The sequence below is a fragment of the Ctenocephalides felis genome, unplaced genomic scaffold (genome assembly GCF_003426905.1).
Source record: "Ctenocephalides felis isolate EL2017-DRISC unplaced genomic scaffold, ASM342690v1 CF-g0.4_SCAFFOLD_03571, whole genome shotgun sequence".
Classification (NCBI taxonomy): domain Eukaryota; kingdom Metazoa; phylum Arthropoda; class Insecta; order Siphonaptera; family Pulicidae; genus Ctenocephalides; species Ctenocephalides felis.
The window spans coordinates 7,474,413-7,494,810 of NW_020539725.1; the positions used below are offsets into that span (position 1 = coordinate 7,474,413).

The 20,398-nt window shown below is 28.4% G+C and overlaps 1 protein-coding gene across 1 annotated transcript in view; it reads right to left on the reverse strand.

Moving 5' to 3' along the window:
- Window positions 1-10,647: 10,647 nt before the first annotated feature.
- Window positions 10,648-20,398, reverse strand: part of LOC113385531 — a 243,216-nt gene continuing 233,465 nt past the window's right edge. Inside the window, exons 4-5 of the mRNA XM_026623385.1 lie at window positions 13,478-13,646; window positions 10,648-10,712 (exon numbers count right to left, since the gene is read on the reverse strand). Coding sequence (XP_026479170.1) covers window positions 10,648-10,712; window positions 13,478-13,646 — 234 coding nt within the window. The remainder of the gene's footprint in view (window positions 10,713-13,477; window positions 13,647-20,398) is intronic.

Sequence of the window (20,398 nt, forward strand, 5' to 3'; positions counted from 1 at the left end):
TTATAAGATAATCCCATTGCATTATTTGCTCTACCAGTATAAACAGGTAACTTTAGCTTGGTTGCAACAATGCACCCGCATATTTTAATTGAAAATGCAATAATAAGAAGAAGAATTGACAAAATTAATTTGAAGAGAAAGGGGTTTCTAACTAAAGTTTGAATACTTTCAATTCAATGTTTGGTTCTGCATTATAGTACAAATTCACTTAATGATATTGAACTAAGACACCTATAGTATAAATAAGATATAAACAACTTAAAATATTTTTCCAAGATCTGACATAAAAAATATGCACGCTAATTGTAAGATATATTAATAAAGAGGAAAAAATGGTATCATATTAAACTCTATAAAAATCACGTTCCATATGGGCATTTTATATTCATGATGCAAAACTTTGTGAGAAATTCTTTCAACATCGTCAACTATCAACTATATTTTAATTTGAAAGCTCAATTAAATTTATTGAAAAAAATGAAATAATAACAATAATTTTTCAAAGGTAGTATCAAAGTTATTGCATCTTAACATATAAGAAATTAATAAAAAACTGAGGCAAGTTTCATTAACTTCCCGATATGTGATAATAATCGACTTAATCAATAAAATATAAATTAATTTATGAGTAATTAAAAGTATTCCGAGTGGATTTATTACACATAATTGAAGATGAACGAGTATTTTCTAAAAACAAATGTTCAAAAATCAATAATTTTTATAATTGAACCAGTTTCCGTAGGACTTTAATGATTTAGTATGTTCATTAAAACCAAGTACTCTATCGTTATACCAAGTAAATCCTCTAATTTTGATTTTAACAAACGTCAAAAAAACTACTCATTTTATCAAACTTTGATGGACTTTTAAATTAAACTACTTGTCGTAAGGCATTAATATTTCAATAAGTTCTATAAGACCATGATATATATCGCCAAAAAAGATCCATAAAAATCGACTTAAATTCTTTTTCAACAGTTAATTACAAGAACTAATCAGTATCATTCCCAACCAATATCTTTCGAACAGTTTTTGTTTTTTTTTAAATCGATTCAGCAGTATGAGCTTAAATGTAGACGAAATGTTTAACACTTTTTTCAAATTACAAAAAAACGGCTCGGCAGATCGTCGCACAAAACTGACAAACGATAGTCCTCATTGAGATACATCAAATGGCTTTTAAATTTCTAAAATCGGTTCAGGCGTTTTAGAATTTTTTTCGAGAAAACGTCGATCAAAGGTCTAGTTTTGACAAATGCCAAATCACGATACTAATTTTTGCAAACTTTGTCGAATTTTTAAAGTTAAAGTAGTATGAACATTCGATTCAGAAGGGGTTGAAACGTCGAGAAAACATAAAATTAGCGAATCGGATTTTTTTATGAAAACATAAAATATCTCATTCGGGAAGTTAATAAACAATAGCTAATATCATACTAATTGCAAAATTTTTGAAATTATAAAAAAAATACTAAATTTTTAGTAAATTATACTGACTAACAAGGAGAATCTCAGATGCACTGTTTGGAATTTAGATAAAATGTCTCATTGTGATAGAGTTGATAGTTTAAAAACTAACCCCTTAAAACATTAAAGGCCTATTAGGAGCGCTTTGATTATAAAAGTTAATCTTCATAAAAGCTAATTAATGTTATTAAAGTTACTAGATTCATTTTTTTAATGCTACTGCATATATCTTAGTTCAAATTTTGATTCTATTTTCAATTTAAAGAAATATTTCTCTATTTTTAAACTATTGTGATTGGATCTTTACTAAATTTATCAAAATTTTAAACGAACTAAAATTCTATTGACAAAGCAGGTGTTAAGCCATCTCCCGAATCTGTCCAATGTTACAGAATAGACCAACATGCGGTGTCACCAAAAGATTGGTAACAATGTAGTATCCCATAAGGCAACACACTTTCCGCCACACAGGAGCATGGAGCAGTTCATAACTAGTCTCTCTTCAGCTACGACATAAATCAGTCTCAATTCAACCACACTCTCAGTTATTCAAATCATAGTCTCAAATATATTGTAAATTCTTTCTGAATTGCATGAATATATTTTCAATAAATGTGTACATTTTGAAGTATCTTTATTTATATAAAAATTATCACGATCTGCAAATTGGCACTACAATATTCTCGTAAGTTTGTTCCCACATCTACGGTTAAAATAAAGTAATGATCATTGAACATAAAACAAACAACTAAAAAACATTCGTAACTTTCGTATAATGACTTAAAGTTCCTCCTGTCGAATGCGACACAAGTTAGTATAAACACAATCGCCGTTGCGCCGCTCTATAAATATTTACAAGTTGCCGTGCGGTGGTTTCCAGCAAACATTTGCGAACTCTCGCGAATTGTGACCGTGCGGTTTTATTTGTTACGCAGAACTAATAGAGGCGAACCAATGAATAAGGGGAAAAGGTATATAGAACGGTCGGTTATTTAAGTCGACGCTCATCGTTGCTGATTTATAGATACCACATCTGATGGCAATTTGTAAGAATTCATATTATAATAGTAGAATAACATATTTATAATCGACGTTAATGCACTAATATTAATATTTTTCTATTTTTTATGCAGACTAGAGCGGGGCTTAAAGTTCGCGGGTATGAAAGTTTACCACCATACCTCTCAAAACTAAATTAATTAATCAGTATTTTTACTTTACCTAAAGGAACAGAAAACGCACTATTTGATATTAATTGCAATTTGCCGCACATATAAGCCGTAAAAGTTTAGTAGTGCAGAAAATATTATAAACCCTGTAGAAAACTAGTGGTGTGTATGGCATCGTGCCTTAAGGCAAATTGCTTGTACTTTCCGTACCGTAACGATGTTCGAGAAATATTAAATGTTTTCATATATGTACATTATTATAAATAAATAAATTGTCTAATATTTATAAGAATTATATAAACTGAATTGCAAAGTTGAAAATTTTTGTTTGAAGTATATTAGAACTTGAGTCAATTAAAATCTGATTATTTTCGATATACAAAAAGAATTGAAAAAAAACGTTAAAAAAAAATTTGAAACAAATTTTTTTTTTCCAAAATCAATTATTTTGTTAAAACAAGCAGAAAGTTCTGTGAATCATTCAAATCGGACGCTTAGTTCTCTAAAAAAACTGCCATTTTTTGCACACTTAGCTCTGTATCTGTCTCTAAAAATTGTATCCATACATACATACACACACACACCAATTTTTCTGAGATATGCCAAAATGTTCGGAAACCTTCAAAACGTGAAAAAATGTAAAAATTTTCAATATCGATTTTCCGACGATTACAATAACTTTCTGAACTATTTAAATGAATCAAACTACATACAATTCTATAAGTTGTACAGGTGCTAACAGTTCTTCTGATGTATAAATACGATTGGAAAATTGTAAACAATGTTTTCCTTTTTAAAACTTTTTTGAATTTGGCTTTCAGATAAAAATTAATTTCGGTATTTGCATTATAAAGATTCAAAAATTCAAAGATTAAAGTCAGTCGATGGAGTTGCAAACTATAATACTATCGTTAGGAATTTTTCAACAATAATATTGGAAAGTAGAGGGCGAAAAATGTATAACCAGTTATCTCGATTCTTAAGATGTTGCTATCGAGAGATAAATCGCAATGTTAGAAAATCCATAATTTAAGTTATGTTCTTTTGTTGTTTTTTGGTTGTGAGCACTCTTGTTTAGTTTACGAGTCCTCAATATAATTTTTAGGTATACGTTTTTTTTCTATAAGATGTGTTGTTAACTTTAATTTAGATTCAACACATGTTTTATATAATCTCTATAAATGTGGTTGGGTAATAAGGACCAACTAAACCTATACCCTGGCAAAAGTGCAAACAATAAAAAATGGTAAATTATGTTAAAGGAAAACAATTTTACTAGAAATAAATTGTTATCACAACTCTGGCGATAAATATTGTATTGATCGTTGTAAAAAATGTGTCCATGAAATTTATGTTCTGCATTGGTGGAATATTGAAGCTATTATTACCGCCCGTGGGGTAAAAAGGGTCAGATAATAAATTTGAAAAAAAATAGCAATAAAACATATTTTTCTATAATTATGAACTAACTGGGAATTTACTGAACATAATTCGATAGTTGTTTGTTTGATACGTGTTATGTGTTGTGGTAGTTCATTTGGATTAGACAATATAATTACTTAAAGTCAAATTGCACCTTTGTGCCCCGTCCTACCCTATTCATGTTTTGTTTTCACGTCGTTTGAGATATCTAAGCAGTAAAGTCCAAACTGTTTGGACTATTATCTATTGTTTTGCCTCATTGTCCATGTAATTATGAAAACTGCTTTCAACTCACTTTTGCTTGTATATATGTTCGAAACTTCGTATAAGGTAAGTTTCAAAATCACAACAAAAATTGAACAGGTTGTTTAATAAATGGTTTTATGTTTAGGGTAGGGTAGAGCGGGGCACAAAGGTACCATTGGACTTCTAACAATTATACTGCGAGAACCAAATTAACTACATCAAAGCAAATAACACATCAAAGAAATATAAAAAACAGCTAAAATTTGCAGAAATGTTTTTTTGCTATTTTTCAAAAATTTGTTGCTCGATAGAATGTTTTCTAGTCAGTATAAGCGGGATAAGAAAAGACAGTCAACAGCAAAAAGATTCACCATTTTGATTTTCAAGAGGTTTTATATACAATCTTCGACTGGAAATTTATTAGAAGAATTCATCAGTTAGAGTTGGAATAACTAATAATTTAATGTATATCTTGTAAAATTGTTTTTAACTTATTTTCTTATTTGCTATTTTCATATTGTTTACAACTTGCAAGTGCAAAGGTTCAGGGGGTCTTTTCCACCCCAAACACATGATATAATACACTTTAGAAAAAAATTAAATAACGGATACTTGAAAATTATATTCAGCTATCGAAAACTTAAGAACAGTGCTCACAACAAACAAAAAATACTTTCGTTAAAAATTGACAATGCGATGTCGCCCGATTTAAGCCGATGGCTGGTTATACATCTTTTGTTCTCTACTTTGCAAGAAAATTATGGTATTTTTAAACTATTTCATAGATACATATAAAACTATAGTGCTGCATGGCACTGTGCCTTAAGGCAACTTGCTGGAACTTCCCGTACCAAAAATTGAATTTTTAGAAAGTTTTTATATTTTTTGGACACTTTGAAAAAATTAGATTCTTGAGAATTTTTAGAAAACTTGTAATTTTTTTATATACTGAATTCTTTTTTAAACTGAACTTTTTTCTAAGCAATTGCGCTGCGTAGATGTTTTAAAGTCAAAGCGCGTAAGTGCCGCGTTGCAGTCTAATGGATAAACATTGATACGGAACCCATAGAAATGCAAACAGAATTAATTTGATAATTTGATGGCATATATCTAATTATCATTTTCGAATACCAAATGGCATTGTTTTTCACTTTTTTCAGTGAATCTACGAAACCGCTATACCCGCCTTTTTAAAAATTCAATCAATTCTTCATTCCGTCAACACAAATAAAATGTTTTTTTGAATCATTCAAATCAGGCGCTCTGTTATCTCAGAAACTGGATCGTTGTCATTCGAAACGGCTGCGTTTGCAAAAAACTAATCAGCACGTTTCCTCGTCTGTACGAATCGAATGTTTTTTACTAATACTAAATGTAGAACATTTCACTAGTAAATCGAATATGTATGGAAACAAATGGTAAAATACTATATATAATCGCCAAATATATTCTCTTTTTTCGAGTTTTTAATTTCGTCCCAAGTAAAATGAAGTAAAAAAAGTAAATGACAAAATAGTAGAAATAATAGTTATTCAATTTCTGATCTCTTATTTATCTAGTATATATTTAGAATATATACCTAAAAACTTATATTTGATAAAAAAACATTTATAATAAACGTATAATCTGTCGTAATTATTACGAAATGTTTCTTTAATATTATTTTCAAAACATTTAATTTATTTATTACATTTGGTAACAGCCTCCAGAAAGGAAATCAATTTTTCAAACATAAGAACAAACAAAACAATCTGATCACAAATAAAATCGATACTGAAGGAAAACAATTACGATATAATGAGCACTTGTTGACACTTTAATGATTCATTTGAGACTAGAATGAATTCTTAATACACAGGTATTTGTACTTCTATACAATTAGTTAGTGTAGCATCTGATGTATATTTTACAAAAATCATTGAAAAAGTATAAAAAAATGTTAGTCAGAAATTGCACAAATGTTTTTAAAAACGTTTTGAAGTTTATTTATAAAAATCAAAGCTTGTTTTTCCTGAAATCATGATACTTTTTTTAAATGTCTAGTGACGTATGTTGACTTTATATGTCCTCTGTTCATATTTTGTAAACATTAATATTTATAATAATTACCAACAAATTGAATTATAAACAAATAATTAAAAACAAACATATATGAAAACTTTTAGTAAAAATTAGTTAATTTGAGATAATTTTTGATAATAACAAGATTCACAGAAGACTACAACATTTCAAACGATGTTGAAGTAGATTTAGTAAAATGTTGAATTTCTTAGTTGAAACAAATGCTAATCAAAGGATAATAATTTACGAGAATTTAAGAACTTACTTAATTTAAGAGAATCTGTAAATTGATATTGCGATTTTTTTCTATACTTCGCATCATCGTTTAATTTTCGTAATATGTATCTTTCATTAATTGCTTTATTATTAAAAAAGTCAAATGAAATGTTCTACATATCTTTGAGTTTCAAAGATATTCTTCTGAACATTTTGGCATATTAAGAAATAATGATGTATGTTTATGTGCGTGTGTGTATGTGTGGACACAATTTTTGGTACATGATATCGAGAGGATGGATTAACCGCATTTAATTATTCAGAAAACATTCGATTCCTATTCATGGACAGACGTTCTGATTAGGCAAAGGTAGATTGAGCCGTTTCGGAGATACGAGGCAAAAGGTGCTATCTACCGTAGATAGGTGAATAGGTAGACCAATAGAGAGATAGGCAGGTACAAAAAAAAACAACTTGACAACTTATTCTTAGACAAGTAGACTACGTTCGTACGTTAGACAGGTAGATCATATAAAAATCGAATATCCAATTATTAAATCGATTTCTTATACATTTCGAGAAGTTCATGTAACTTGCTTGAGAAATTGCCACTTACACATTGTATTATGTTATTCTTTAATACTTTATTTTTAAATTTGATACCTTTTCTCTCTAATTTTACATTATGTTATAATTATACTAATTGGATGTTAATAAATTTAATACTCATTGTTTAGTTATTACATTACTCCTGTTACTAAGGGTCGAAACAAAAACTAAAATTACCAAAAAATTTTGGTGTTTAAATTGATACTTAATATTGAAATAAAAATATTATTATTTAAAAAAACAATGTACCATCTAAAAGCTAAAACTTAAACCTACAATTGAAAACTGTAACGTGTATTAAAATCCTATAATTTTATATTTAATAAATATGATAGAAAATATCTAAATATAAAACGCAGCTACAAAAAATTTAATTTAAAGTCAAATATATAAAATAGCCCATAATATTAAATTACTTTCAATAAAATAATTGATCCCATGATCGCCAAACAATTTCTATATTTCACAATGTCGTCCCTCGTTCACGTTTTATATTTCGCAAATGAAATACAAAAAACAAGTTTTGTGAGCAAAAAGTTAAAATAAAAACGGCTATAAAAAGCTTGCATTTATTATGCTGTGTGTATAATATATTAAAGTGTTGGGAGAATATTCGTAGAAGAGCTGGTCCAAATTTACTCAACACTTTTATATTGCTTCAATTTGCTTAAATTTTCTAAGATATTTAATTTAGTAAAACATTATAGTATATGTATTTCAAATAGAGAAAGACTTTATATATAGACGACTTATTCAGAAACACTTAATATTGAACATGATTTTTGACATTTTTATGGTCAAAAGACAACGCTTTAGTACTTATTTACCTTTTTAAAAATACTTCAGAATTCCAATAAAATGTGTGCCATCTCAATCAAAAATGATCTTTTAATGATTTTTGTTCCTCTTTTTAATATTAATAGAAAGTATATATCATGTGTCTAATCTTAGAATTATCGAATTAACAATAAATGGTATGCAAAATGTGGAACTACAATTATTAGACCAATTACTTATCTTGATGAAAAATTAAAAAAAAAATTTTTTTTGTAAAATCTAAATAATTAAAGACTAAAAACATAATTATTGAATTATCAACAAGAAAAGAATTCTTCATGCCATAGCGCTTATATTTATCCCACATTGAGCAAAGTATTGAATATTAGACTAAACATCATAATGGTATGTTATTATTATTAAGCAATCTGTGATCGTTAACAGTAAATATTGCTACTTAAATAATAAACTATGGGTAAAACGTCTAAGAGAAATTATGATACAAAGTGATAAATGACCCATATAAAATGAAAATCATTAAACAATTTTGAAACTGGATTTTTCCGTAATTGAACCGGAAAAAATACTAAATAGAGAATGTATAAGAAATTTAGATCATCTGCATAAATAACCTACCTATAAATATCAATGATAAAATCAATTCAATTTTAAAATAATTGAAAAATGTATCTATATGAAGCTAATAAAATGAATAAGCAGCCAATATGGGATGGCTAGATATTTCTATAACAAAAGAATATTGAATCATTAAGGGTTAAAACATAGAATCTGCTTATCTGCTTAAACATAAATAGCATATAGAATTTCAAAATATTTTTTTTTATTAGTAAAAAATTTTAATTTAATAATTTGTTTAGAAAGGCATAGGTTTAAAAACAAATCTTTGGTTTTACTTGAATAAAACTGCAGCTACCTCTCAAATATCTAAAAAAGTTATTTACAACAAGTATGCTTACATGAAATAACACTAAAATTACATCCAAGCAGAATGCAAAATTTCAAAGATAGCTTAAAATTGCCTCTGACCTTAATAATTTCAAACTTAAATTTTAAATTTTACGAAAATTAGCAAAAATTATAAAAACGAACTTTATGACTGCTTGGCACAAATGCTTACTTTCACTTAATTAAACATAAAGAAAATTAATCAGAATTTTCACAAACCTTAAAAGCGAAAATCACTAATTCTGATGAAAACCAATCGATTTCTTTAAAAAAATGGATTTTTACTGTATCCTTAAATAAATCATTATTATTTTTAAGTTATACTTAAATTGTCGTCCTAGTTTTGACATAAAAAATATGGTCACCTTAGTTAACTAAGGGCTTAAAGATCAGCGGGTAAAAAGATCCAAGCCTCAATATCTCAAAAATAAGTAAAATTCGGAATATTTTAACAACAATATTCGAAAGTAGAGTGCACAAGATATGTAACCAGCCATAGCCTTAAATCAAGCAATGTATATAAGGAGCCATGTTTGAAAATCTATAATAAAAGAATTTTATTTTGTTATCAGTTTTATTTTGGTCTTGAACATTGTTGTTTAGTTTACGAGATCTTAATATAATTTTTAAGTATACGTTATTTAATTGTTTTATGAGATAAATTGTTATTTTTAAGTTAAATTCAACTGATGTTTTTTTTATATAACTACTATAAAAAATTTAATTAATTGTTATTCCAACTCTGCTAATAAAATACCAGATCAAGGTTATATATATGTTATCTTTTTAAAAAATGTGACCATGAAACTTTTATTTTTTCAATTGTTGATTATTATTGAAATTATTCGATAAAATTTAACATATACTCTATTAACATATATAATTTAACTATAATCGACATAAGACATCGGAAACTGGGAATTTTACTGAACATAGGTCGATAGTTGTTTGTTTGATATGTGTTATGTGTTATGTAGTTCATTTAGCTTAGACAGTATAATTACTTAAATTCAAATTGATTATAATTACTTAAATTCAAATGCCCCGCCGCCCTACCTTTCCATTATGGCGATTGTCAACAAACGCATCTTTATAAGTTAAATATTTAAAATATGGGCCAAACATGTTAATTGTGTTTATCTTTGACATGTTGAATATTTGGTTTGAAATATATCGAGAAAATTAAAATGTAGTATCTAAAGTTGCTAGCCTCTAAATGTACCTAACTGCAGATCCAAAGAAAAATTCTCACCCGCCTTCTGTCTATTTTGATTAAATTCATCCACGTATTGTGTGGTCTTCATGTTGTTTTGCTCAAATAATTTAAGTAATAGCTGTCGTAAAATTCATTTTGTCGTTCTCTTTATATAAAAAGACATTTTACTTTCGAGGAATGATGACCAGGAAGCAGTTGAATATAAAGAAAAATAAAATAATGCGCAGGAAAAGAAAACACTTAAATATTTCTTTAAAATACGAGAAAACGCTTACGATATACATACTATGTGTTAAAATATTTATTTTTTCTTTTACTCAAATTCAAAGCTACGAATCGTTAGATTTATTTTTAACACTTGAGGAAAAATTGAACATGTGAACAGTTTGAAATCGTTGCATTAATTGCTGTATTTCATGTAAGACCAAACAAACCATTTGTGATGATATATATAAATTATAATTGGCTAGATAGACACAAGATAATTAAATATTTCATCTATTTATTGAAATATAGTTTTATAGATCTTACACATAAACTAGCTTGATTCAAAGCTTTCAATCCTAATTATAGCAACTCTTTTTAACTCAATAATCATATTTTGTAAACGGTCAATCTTTGATTTAGCTCTTTTTTTAAATACAAGAGCGTATTGATTTTCATGATTATGAAATTGATATTATGCACACACTCAAGCATTCAATCATAATAATAATTTTATACCATTTTAAACAAAATTATTATATATACATATAAGGTAACACGATTGAAATGTCAAACTAGTGGTGCATGGCCAAAAATTAAAATTTTTGAAAAAGCTTTAACATGTTTTGAAAATTGATTTTTTTAAAAAAAATTGGAATTGTTTATAAATACTTTTTTGAAAAATTTGATTGTTTGCGATTACTACAAAATATAAAATTTATTTACAATTTTTTGAAAATTTTTACAAAGAAATCGTACTGCGTGGCTGTTGTGGGAGAATAAATATCGAAGCGCGTAAGCGCCGCGTTGCAGTCTATCGAATAAACTGTCATGTGGACCCATAGAAATGTAAACAAAATTTTTACCTATTATTAAAATTTCTATCAAATATCTGATAAAATGATGTGTATATGCCAAATGATCATTTTTGATCCCCAAATGGCATTTTTTTTACTTTTTTTATTCGATCTCCAAAACCTTTTGAACTGCCTTTCCGTGAAAACCAAACAAATTATCACAGCAAAACTCTCAGCTAATTCATCATTGTAAAAAATGTGTTTTTTTCTGTTTTTAAAACTTTCAAACTTTGTCACCTGGGCCTCTTAACCCATAGGCGGGGTAAAACGGGACGATCAGAGGCAAACAGGTCCAATGTCTTATTTTTAATTTAAAAAAGAGAAAAACTAACAACAAAAATAGAAAAACTAACAACGAAAGAAAATACTTTTGTCATGGATTTTCGAACATTGCCTAAGCAACTTGCTAAGAATCAAGATAATGGCTGGTTTTACATCCTTTTCCCTCTACCTTCAAATATTGTTATTAAAAGCTGTTTAACTTCATCTGTTTTTGAGATATCGATGGTGGACCTATTTACCCGCCGACCTTTTAATCCGCTCTACCCTATGTATATTTATAGAATTGTGCGCAAAAAGTGTACAGACAAAAACAAAAATGTTTTTGGTTTGTTTAACTCTTATTTTATAATTAATTCATTTTTTTAATTTTTTTATCATTTCCCTACTACAAATATGCCTCTAATCGAGTGTTTTACTCATTATATGTTTTTGATTTTCTTGCCTTTTTTAATTTGGAAGTTTTTTTAAGCCAAAGTTTGAAAATTTAGTTTTCCTTTCTAATATCTGAATAATTACCTGTTAAAAAGCTTTTTTGGGTTCATCTTGAACGTATGTATATTTATAAATACTTGTATAGTATCTATCTAATACTTATTGTAAGACAGATACATTTTATTCTTTATATAATAATAACAAAGTGTACAATATCGACGATAATAATTCATATTAATAAGACAAATGTAATAAAATTCTTTTAAATTGATAGCTTTGAAAATATTTAAATATGATGAGCATTAAACTATTATAATAAAAATGTTTTAATTCATATCATCTGAAATATACCACCTCTCACACAGTGCTCGATTAACATTTAATTTAGATATTTACGTATTGCTGGCTTTAACTGTACATATTTCATGAAAAGCTCAGTCAAGGCAGCATAGATAAATAGATCTTTAATTTGAATATTTCGTTTTCATTGATATAGTCTAGTCATTTGGTGCAAAAAAAGGCTGTTGCCGGTACAGTACTCCGGGAATTCTGAAAATTGGTAATCTTATGGATTTCGAGGTGCTGTTTACGAAAATCAAGTTTGCCACCTCAAATTTGAACGGCAAGTTGCCGCCATATTGAAAAAATGGCGTCAAAAAACAGTTTTTTTAAAATATCTCCTTTCTGGCTGATTCTGCAATAAAAGTATCTATGTACGAATTAAACTAGAGAAAATTTCCTACAATTCCTTAGAAAACCGTTTTTTTTGTAAAATTGATAGTTTGAGAGTACGGCCGCCTCAAAATCTTTGCTGCTCTCGCCGTAGTATCAAATCTCTCCATATATTACAGCACTTCGAACTTGACCACATTCTCTCCAATTATTAATATTTTCAATATTAACTTAAGCAAATAACATCTAGAAATAAAATAATTCAAATATTTTTCGTTTTTTTGCTAATTTTTTAACACTTCAATGGCAAAGTAGCTATAAGTATACTTATAGCTTGAGTAGCACTTTATAGCTTCAAGTAGCTTGAAGCGTTAAAAAATCAGCAAAAAAAAAAACAGAAAAATATTTGAATTATTTTATTTCTAGTTCTTATTAGCTTAATTTGACATTGAAAAATATTTATTTATTAGAAGGAATGTGGTCAAGTTCAAAGTGCTGTCATATATGGAGAGATTTGATACTACGGCGAGAGCAGCAAAGACTTTGAGGCGGCCGTACTCTCAAACTATCAATTTTACAAAAAAAACGGTTTTCTAAGGAATTGTAGGAAATTTTCTCTAGTTTAATTCGTACATAGATACTTTTATTGCAGAATCAGCCAGAAAGGAGATATTTTAAAAAAGCTGTTTTTTGACGCCATTTTTTCAATATGGCGGCAACTTGCCGTTCAAATTTGAGGTGGCAAAGTTGATTTTCGTAAAGAGCCCCTCGAAATCTATAAGATTACCAATTTTCAGAATTCCCGGAGTACTGTACCGGCAAAACGACCAAATGACTGGACTAATATTAATTAATGAGAATTAATAAAAAAATCTCTTTACCTTTCTGAGCGTAGGCTTGCGGTGTGTCGGCGTGCAGGGGACTCCTGAGGACGGACAGGGCGAGCGCCTCGTCGTGACCTCCTCCGCCTGCACCATTGTTGAGGCAATGAACTCCGTCTTCGGTAAACGATCGACTACTGGCTGACTGACGAACGGGACGAGAATCTTCCTGATGATGGAAAAGATCAAGAAATCAGTACCAATATGCTTAGCGTAAATCAAAAAGCATATGATTGAACATGTAATTGTAATGCAAAATATATCTTATATATAAAAATGAATCGCAAAATGTGTTGGTAAGCGCATAAACAACGCCTGAACCAATTTGGCCAAATAATTTTTTTAAAAATGTTCGTTGAAGTCCAAGGATGGTTTTTACGGCGAGAAAAAATCGAATAATTGCCGGGAAAACCCAAAAAACAGCCTTTTTCTTTTTCACATACAAACGTTTTTTAACTAAAACGTAGAATCAATTTGAGCTTTAATTTGTTTATAATGCGTAAATAAATAAGGTGAATTAGAGAATTTATTTATAATTAATTTTTAGGTAAACTGGTGGACAGATAAATTGGAGGATATGTATAATGGTAGAGAGAAGAACTGGTAGATAGACGAATATGTAGGCAAATAAACAGGTTGACAGGTTAATTGGTGGACAATGTGGACAATGTGAACGGGATGACAGGTAAATTTGTAGGCAGGTAAAATGATAGATTGATAAATGATAGATAGTCGATAGATAAATTAGTAGACAAATTGTTAAACAGGTTAATTGTTTAACAGATAAATATTAAACAGCTTAATTGGTAGACATTTAGAACAGGATGACAGGTAAAATGGTGTATTGATAAACAGGTCGATAGGTAAATGGTAGACAGGTAAAATTGATAGACAGGTGAATTGGTAGACAAGTAAATTGGTGAAAAGTTAATTTGTTGGATAGCTCGTGGTCAGGTAAATGGGAGGATATGTAAAATGGTAGACAGGACAACTGATAGATAGACAAATAATAAGACAGATATATAGATTGACAGGTAAATTGGCAGAGATGTGAAACGGGTTGATAGGTAAATAGGTTGACAAGTAAATTGGTAAGTCGGTAAAATGGTAGATTGATTAACAAGTTTATAGGTAAATTCGTAGACAAATTATTGAATAGGTAAATTGTTGAACAGATAGTAGTAACGCTAAACTAAATGTAACAAATACCATATGGGTGAATGAATGTATATGCATTTCGGTATAGACTGTAGTGTTAGAAAACATAATAATTTTTAACTAATTGGTAAATATCAGTATAGGTTATTATTGAAAATTGGAAACTTTTGAATTGTAAACTTAAGTACAGGACAACGTCTGTCGAGTCATCTAGTTTTCGATAAAAATAAAATGTATAATTCGCAACAAAATTATATTGTAAAATCATTTCGTAGTCGTTTTTTCAAAAAACTGACGATTTTAACAATCGAAAACGAGTTCTTATCAATAAAGCTCATATAATGCAAATAAACCATTTTTTTGGACAAACTAGAATATTTGCTAAAATTTTAGGTATTTCATTACATTTTATTAATATTATCAACAGATAGATATTTTTTATATTCTTCCAGTATTGAAACTAAAATACTTTATATTATCAATTCAAGTATCGAATTTAAGTTGGCTTATATTATATATAAGTGATAGGACATTGTGCATTATGATTCAATCGTTTTCACAATAATTATTCTATTTTAATACTATTACCAATATTCCCTTGTTAATCGGTCGGTCTGTACAGCAGCAGAAGATTACATGTAAAAACCAATAGTAAAAATAACATGTTAAAACATACCAGAATTGTAAAAAATGTGTAGAGAGTAAATAGAAAAATCAATTTTTACTCAGTCTAGTATAATAATTATTAAATACTAAAACAATAAATAAATCATATTGCAATCATAATCATCAATTGTCACTGTAAAATTATATAAATTGCTATCTATTATATAAAAATAAGTCGGGTTTTCCTTCCTGACGATATAACTCCAGAACGCACGAACCGATTTCGACAATTTTGCATTCGTTGGAAAGGTTTCGGACTCCGTGAGGTTTATAGCAAAGGAAATTGAAGAATGATTTCAACAGAAAAGCGGAAAACTTTTTTTCACATACAGCGTCATTTCTGATATTTAGCATGTACTACTACTCATACTCATGCTACTCATTTGTTTGACAGCTACTCATTTTCTTTTCAAATATAAAACAAAAAAAAAATTTCATCTTTCTCACGAAACCCTCTGGTGGCGAAACAGAGTTCGCTGGGTTTGCTAGTAGTTTATAAAAAACGCGTCACACAGAAATTAAACAGAAATATATTTTTTTATATTAAAAATCTATTATATTTTTGATAATTTTCAGTGCATTCTAAACATAATAATCCGTTATAGAAATAAAAAAAAAATCAATTTATATTATTTTTCATTATTATATTCAATAATGAAACTACTATGATTGAAAAAATATTATATATTTAATAAATATATAATTTGGTTTGTAGTACATATCACTAACAATAAAAAAAACTAGTCTCAGTTATGAAAACGATGTTATAATATTAGGTTGTCAAATATCTCCCTTCCGCCTTTTTGTATTATAAACCATAAGCAAAAAAGCGGAAGGGAGATATTTGACAACCTAATATTAAATTTTACTTATATGTGAAGTTTAAAGGTCCACGTATAAAAAGGCTCACGACCATATCTAATAAAACAAGTAATGCATTTTTAACGATACTATTTGAAGTAGAGGGATAAAATGTGTAACCAGCCACCTTAAATCGGGCGACATAGGTATCAGAAGACAAATGGCCACATTGTCAAATTTGTAACGAAAGCATTTTTTTATTGCAAGAAATGAAGAAATATAATAGAGATAAATTAAACAGAAATACTTTTCAAAGCAAAAATTGTTTTAGCAGTGAAGAATAATAAATATGTTTGTTTATTATGTTTCCAAATATATATTTAGATTATAATTTTTATTTTCGTTGTTTATACTGCGTTGCATTGAGTAAACAATGTAATTATTATTTCGTAAAACATTTTTAATATTATAAATAAAATGTTTTATCTTTTTACCAGCTAGTTGTCCTTTTTTATCCCGCCTATGAGGTAAAAAGTACCAGATGACAAATTTTTGAAAAAATAGTAGAAAATGCATATGTTTTCAGCGATTTAGCTGAGATTATTGCTGAACACAGCTAGATATTTGTTTGCTTGATATGCGTCAATATCAGTTGGACTTTAAAGTCAAATTGGACTTTTGTGCCCCGCTCTCAAACAAAAACAACACAAGATTGACTCTTCATTATTTTTGGTTAAATAACATACCAATGGAAAAATTCATACACCTGTTAATATTTTACTCATGCAAAAGCCTGGAATTATATATTTAAACCACGTTTTTTTCCACACCGTACATGTGCCGTGGAAAAATATATCCTATTCACACAGAATTTGATTTTTATCCTTTCGCCCTTTAATCTGAGCATGCAAACCTCAAAGACAGCGGTCGATCCCGCAGCAAACGCAATTATCTTTTATCGTCGCGTTCGCTAAAAAATATTCGCTTGAATTCGCTGAAGTACAACGAACTAGTCGTGTACACCTATTCCCCTTTTAACACGGGATATAGGTTTCACAAAAAACAATGTAGCTCTAAAAATGCACTCTTCATATGGAAAAACCGTGCTAAACGAAAATTACTATGAAAAGCCCATATCGACAGTTGTTAAATAACTAATATAACTAATATAATTAATATAGCTAATGGTGCATGGCATCGTGCCTTAAGATAAATTGCAAGAACTTCCCGTACTATAATTGAATTTTTACACTGAATCATGAATTGAAAATTTTTATTTAAAGTATAAAACTTTGTATATTTTTGAAAATTTCGAATCAATTTTTTTTCTGAAAATTTAAAAAAAATTTTTAATCGTATAAGTGAACTTTAAGAATTAAAAATCTTAGTACAGAACCCAAAAAAGTTGTAACTAAACTAGAACCCAAAAAAGTTGTAACTAATTCTCAAAATCTCTATAAAAAATAGAATAATTTGATCTGCATATGTCATCATTTTTAACCGCCAAATATATTTTTTTTTAACTTTTTCCTCTGTCCCACTTTTTGCCCCGTATCTCTTAAACAGCTCGGCCTGCCTTTATCAGAACTAATCAGCACGTCTCCCCTTCAATAAGAATCAAAATAATTCAAATCGATTGATCCGAAATCGTGGTCGAAAAATTGTATTCAAACACAACCACGCACATATACACACACATACATCCATTTTTTAAAAGTATGCCAAAATGTTCAGAAACCTCTAAAGATATGCAAAAATTTCCACTTTCGATTTTTTTTCGATTACTATAACTTATTACAAACACATTGAACGAAAAATAAATATTAATGTATTTATTATTAACCACATTTAAAAAATTATAGCTTCATTCGTAAAATAAAAATTAGCAAAATCTATTATTCTTTCATTATTGCGAGGACGGTTCAAAATTTCAAATTTTTGGTTTCTGAAGATATAACTTTTCTTCTACTCTCTTTTTATTTTCATCCTTTGCCGTTGTGGAACTATAAAATTTTATATAAATTATAGATTTTGTAAAAAATAATTTTGTTTGTTGCTCATCTTGAATAAATTCATGCAAACAGTTATATTATACCTAAAAATTTTCAAATTTCATTTTTTTTAATTTTCAAAATTTTTTCCATGCTATTTCCATACGAAGTTTGATTGAATTGCGCACTATCTAAAAGTTAATATTAAAGCTAAAACTTTATCCATATTAAGGACCACCCTAATATATATATATATATATATATATATATATACATATACATATATATAAACAGTGATTAGAAACAATGTTTAAAAACAATATGATGCTCTTTGGGTTGGTATTCCAAATAAACTAGCTTATACACACATAAAATTTAGTTTCGATCATAAAACGGGAAGTTCCCATCTTATCTAATTCGTAACTGTAAAATATATTTTGTAGTGTTGTATTTTGACAGTAAAACAATCAAAATGTTATTGTAGATAGATATAAGCAAATTATAGTTTAGTGTTATTGATTTCGTGTAATTTTTGTAAATTATTGAAATACTATATAGAAAGCTGCCGCATTAAATGACAAAAATATTATAAAAATTTTAAATAATAACAACTCAACAAATTTCATATCACTTTATCATCATACTTTTTAGTACTGTAGTGCTGATAATGATAAATCACAATAAGGGCTTTATTATCACAATGTTATAACTATCATTTAAAAAAAAGGGTTTCTTGGGTTTGTTGAAATTACAATGTTTGATTATATCATTATTTTATATGTATACATATAACAATATAATAAATATTTTCGCATTCAGAATTTTCGGGCATTTCTTTGAGCGCGGTTGTACTGGCTCCGGTTTTTTCAATATTCCAGTGTGTTCCACATAATTGATTTGAACAATATTTGCCGTACTCGAAGAAAAAAGAATAACCTTTCGATAAATAAAAGTTGGTCCAACTAAACGCACTATCCGAAAACATCAATTGAAAAATTATTTTATCTTTTTCTGCTAATGATAAATGATTATTTGGCATCGATTGTTCTACATAATGTGGTCTAAGCCAATATGAGTGGAACCACGAAAATTTTTATTCGATATCTCTTATGGTCACGCCAAAGAGTGAGTTTGAAATAAGGGGTCACTTTGGCATATTTTCAATGATATCTCGGCCATAAGATGAGGTACAAAGTTGAAAATTGATATATCGCTTTTTTAAAAAAAAAGACCTTTAAAATGGCGTATAAATTATTTAAATAGCAGGGTGGGGCCGATTCTCTATGTCAATGCGCCCATACCCTTTTGTTAAGAAAAATTGAAAATCGTTAATTTTCAAAAACCGTTTAAAGATCGAAAACGTGTAAAACGGGGTATAGCCGCATTCGAATCGGATGCGGCGATGCGGCGTCGCTTTTCCCCACAAAGCTTTTACCTTTTACCATTTACCTTTGCCTTCGCTTGCAAACAAAACAAAACCCGTATCGGCGCAGCCTGCGCTCGTGCATCATATTAAGCCAAACTGATTTTCATCACAAAGCATTCGGAAAATAACCGATTATTTGATCAATCTATTTGTGTTTCGAATATTTTTAGTGGTTTTATTGTATTATTGAATAACTCGAGGGCTGGGAAAGGATTTTATAGAGAACTTTGCGTTTTATAAAAAATATGCAATTCAATTTTTTTATATTATATTTTTTCAATACTTCGATTTGCTGCTTTCTAGAGCTTACAGATCTCTTTTAATTTTGCTAACTTAAGCTTTACATATAGTAATACTCGGTTGATTAGAAATCTGTCTGAAACTTATCAAATTAATTGTTTAGATTGCAATTCAATTTATATTAAAGAAACTTAAAAACCAATAAAAAAATCCTAGACAATTTAAAACTATGCTTACACGATATATTGACACATTGAAACATATAGATTGTTTTAATCTGACTACACCACATTTTGAAAAAAAAAATTAATTTGATTTCAAAGACGTATCATAAAGGATCTCTTATAACCATTTATAGCGATAGAATAATAAACAAGATTATTTTATCTAGATAATCTAGATTTTATCTAGATAATATTCCCAAATTCCTTAGAAAACGATGAAAAACATGCAAAAATTTCACAAAGGTTAGAATCTGGGTAGAAATATTTCTTTTAAAAATCCTCGATCACAGACAACACTTATATTTCTCACTTACTCCTTTGTGATAATTGTTATGCTAACAAAATTGTGAAACATTGTTACAAATACACCAGGTTTATTTTATATAGTGTAGTACATTACGATGATCTCATACCA